General features: G+C 37.2%; 1 protein-coding gene across 1 annotated transcript; it reads left to right on the top strand.

Moving 5' to 3' along the window:
* The first annotated feature begins 393 nt into the window (after positions 1-393).
* LOC149176258 (ethylene-responsive transcription factor ERF013-like) lies at positions 394-1061 on the top strand. The gene has a single exon (XM_089423071.1). It carries the CDS (start codon positions 438-440, stop codon positions 990-992), a length of 555 nt encoding a protein of 184 aa, XP_089279197.1. The 5' UTR covers positions 394-437; the 3' UTR covers positions 993-1061.
* The last annotated feature ends 1763 nt before the right edge of the window (positions 1062-2824 follow it).

Genomic DNA, 2824 nt, shown 5'->3' with positions numbered 1-2824 from the left:
TGTTCAAATTACATAATGGTGTGGTGTGTTGAGTTATATAAAAGCTTAATATAATATAATATATTAATATATGTATATAGAATGTTCTCAGACAATTCCTTTAAAATATTTAATATTTAAAAATGAGGTCCACGTTTATTTTAAATTCATTACGGTCTAATTTCACACGTCTCTCAACGTAGCATGCCTCCCAGCGCCGACATTTAGGTTTCAAAAAATTATCATACCTCAAACTCTTCCTTTTAAGGCGTGGGCATTATAAAATCCTTGTCGGAAACTAACCACAGCCATATCATACCCGCTTTTGACGCGTACTCAATCAAATATATACCGCTTCGGATGCCACACAATCTCACTAATTCGATCGCGCATCTCCCACACAATCAGGCTCTAGCTTTGGATTTATTTCGCACCACACAGTGTCTGCGTTGCCAAATATGGAGAAAGCTCGTGAAGAACAAGAACACGAACCAAATGTTTTAAGAGGTGAAGGTTGCAGACAAAAACGCCCCCAATTTAAGGGAATCCGCCTGCGAAAGTGGGGCAGTTGGGGATCCGAAATCCGGGTGCCCAAAACCAGAGTGAATATATGGCTCGGTTCTTACAAAACGGCGGAGCAAGCGGCCCGCGCTTATGATGCTGCAGCGTATTGCCTGAGAGGCCCCAACACCCAATTCAACTTTCCTGGCTCTATACCTTCCATCCCGTCGGCGTTTTCTCTTTCACGCCACCAGATTCAGCTCGCCGCCGCTAAATATGCGCGGGACGAACTCCCTTCCACTTCGCCCTCTACACACGAAAACAATAATGGCGTCTCCCTCGCCTCCCCGTCCCGATCATCTAAGATTTCCGAAAAGGAATTGTGTAGCAAGAGGGAGCAGATTTCTTTGGAGCGGGTCTCTCAGGTCGACAGCAGTGGATCCCCCAATTGTCAGAATTCCGCGTCGGTTCACGACACCTCCGACACCTCCTTCCGCCTTGGACCTCACTAGGACTTCGCAGGAGGAGGAGACGAGGATGGTACATTTATCTGGTATGGTTGCATTTGTGAATATGGTATGTGAACATGGGTGGGATTATTGTAAATCAATTTCTAAATACTAAAATTCCAAAGATCAAATAAGTTAATGATCTATCCAATATGTAACACAATTTTCTTCTTTCTAGTATTATGTTGACTAAAGAGTATGTTTGTCCCCAGCGCTTGCAAGGTGGAGATACGAAACAACTTCCTAAGATTTTTCTACCTAAAAATAGAGTCTCAGATTGATTAGAGACCGTTGCTACTCTGAAAGCTATTTCTTCTTAGTTGAAGGATGCAAGAAATGATATTATAGATTATGATTGTGTTTAAAGTTTTGTAATGTAGTAGCTGTTGCTTCAAAGGAGTTCATGCAAGAATAATCCACACAAGAATTTCAAGAAAATGCAATGCATGCATTGGCCAACATATCAGATGGACTATCTTCAGTGATTTCAAGTCTAAGTGCAAGTCTCCAGTCTTTCACATGAGATTCCTTGATTTGTAAGACAATAGTGGCATTGACATAACCCCTCTGATCTATGATGGTAGTGCAGAAAGCACAAAAATGAAGAAATGAATAAATATTGAAAGTATTGATTAATAAATTCAAGGCTCTATCATCTTTTCTAGTTCAAGAGCATAAAGAGCATAAAATATAAGCCCTTACTAGCTTGTATGGGAATAAATACTTAAGTACCAATTTCCAAAATTCAAAAGAAAAGTGTTTGTTTGCAGGTTTAATTAAAATGATTGTTGATGATGTTCAGGAGGATCTCATAAGGTCTCTCCAAATTCTCTTCAACAGAGTAAGTAATTTGTGCCTTCCCTTTCAAGGCAGGGAAGGAGTTCAACTCTTGATTCGGTTCTTAGTCTTTCTTCAAAATAATAGCAGAAAAGTACAATGGCCTTGTTTTGTATGTTTTCAAATGAAAATTATGAAAGAAGATGGGAAATTATTACTGCATGTGGCATACCTCCTCTGATTTTGATTATGGATATTTGATCTATAAAAGTGAAATAACACCCTGCAAATGTTATTGGGAACCTCTGTAATCACAGTGAATATATTTGTGCATGTGTTGAAAGTGCGAATGATGTACCTACTTTGATTCGGTTCTTGAAAAAATGGTATCCCATGTGGAAAGAACTACTGGCTCAAATTCAAAGGTTGTAGAATATAAAAGGACAAATGTTATAGATCCCTCCAATTCCATTTTTTTATTTGAGAAATCTCATCAGATAATTGACACTGATTCTAAGTTGCAAGAACAATAGTTTGATATACATAAGACCTTGGACACTAGTATGGCTGATCTTCAAAAGCCCTATGTAATATTAAGAAAAGACATAGGTGACAACAATGGTGATTTTGGACGGGAAAGATGGAATTTTGGTTAAATATTCCAAGGATCTTGAACCTTATTCCATATTCAACATTTTTAACCAAAAATAAAAATTTGAATGGAAAATTGATGTTTTATGGTACAAGAATAGAAATTACCTAATTCCATCTTCAAAATTTAAAATGATAGCCTTAAGGGAGTCACATAGTTCCATAATAATACAACATGTTAGATTTTCTTAAACATAGTATATTGCACAACACTCATTTTATTGGAATGAGATGAGTAATGATATTTAAGTTTTGTCGTTGAATGTGACATATGTCAAAGAAATAAAAATGAAACCTTACACTTTCCTATTGGGAAAGATAAGATTACTCATGTCCAATGGGAAAGATAAGATTCTTGTTGTGATTGAGAAATTAACTAGGTATGCACATTTTATGACAAGAAAAAA

The sequence above is a fragment of the Pinus tabuliformis genome, chromosome 4_1, assembly GCF_031772625.1.
Source record: "Pinus tabuliformis cultivar Carrire ecotype Pingquan chromosome 4_1, CPIR1, whole genome shotgun sequence".
Taxonomy (NCBI): Eukaryota; Viridiplantae; Streptophyta; class Pinopsida; order Pinales; family Pinaceae; genus Pinus; species Pinus tabuliformis.
This window is presented reverse-complemented; position numbering and strand designations above follow the sequence as displayed.

Bases quoted from the DNA above. Each gene is read 5' to 3' on its own strand.
- LOC149176258 (XM_089423071.1), top strand. From the start codon at position 438: ATGGAGAAAGCTCGTGAAGAACAAGAACACGAACCAAATGTTTTAAGA.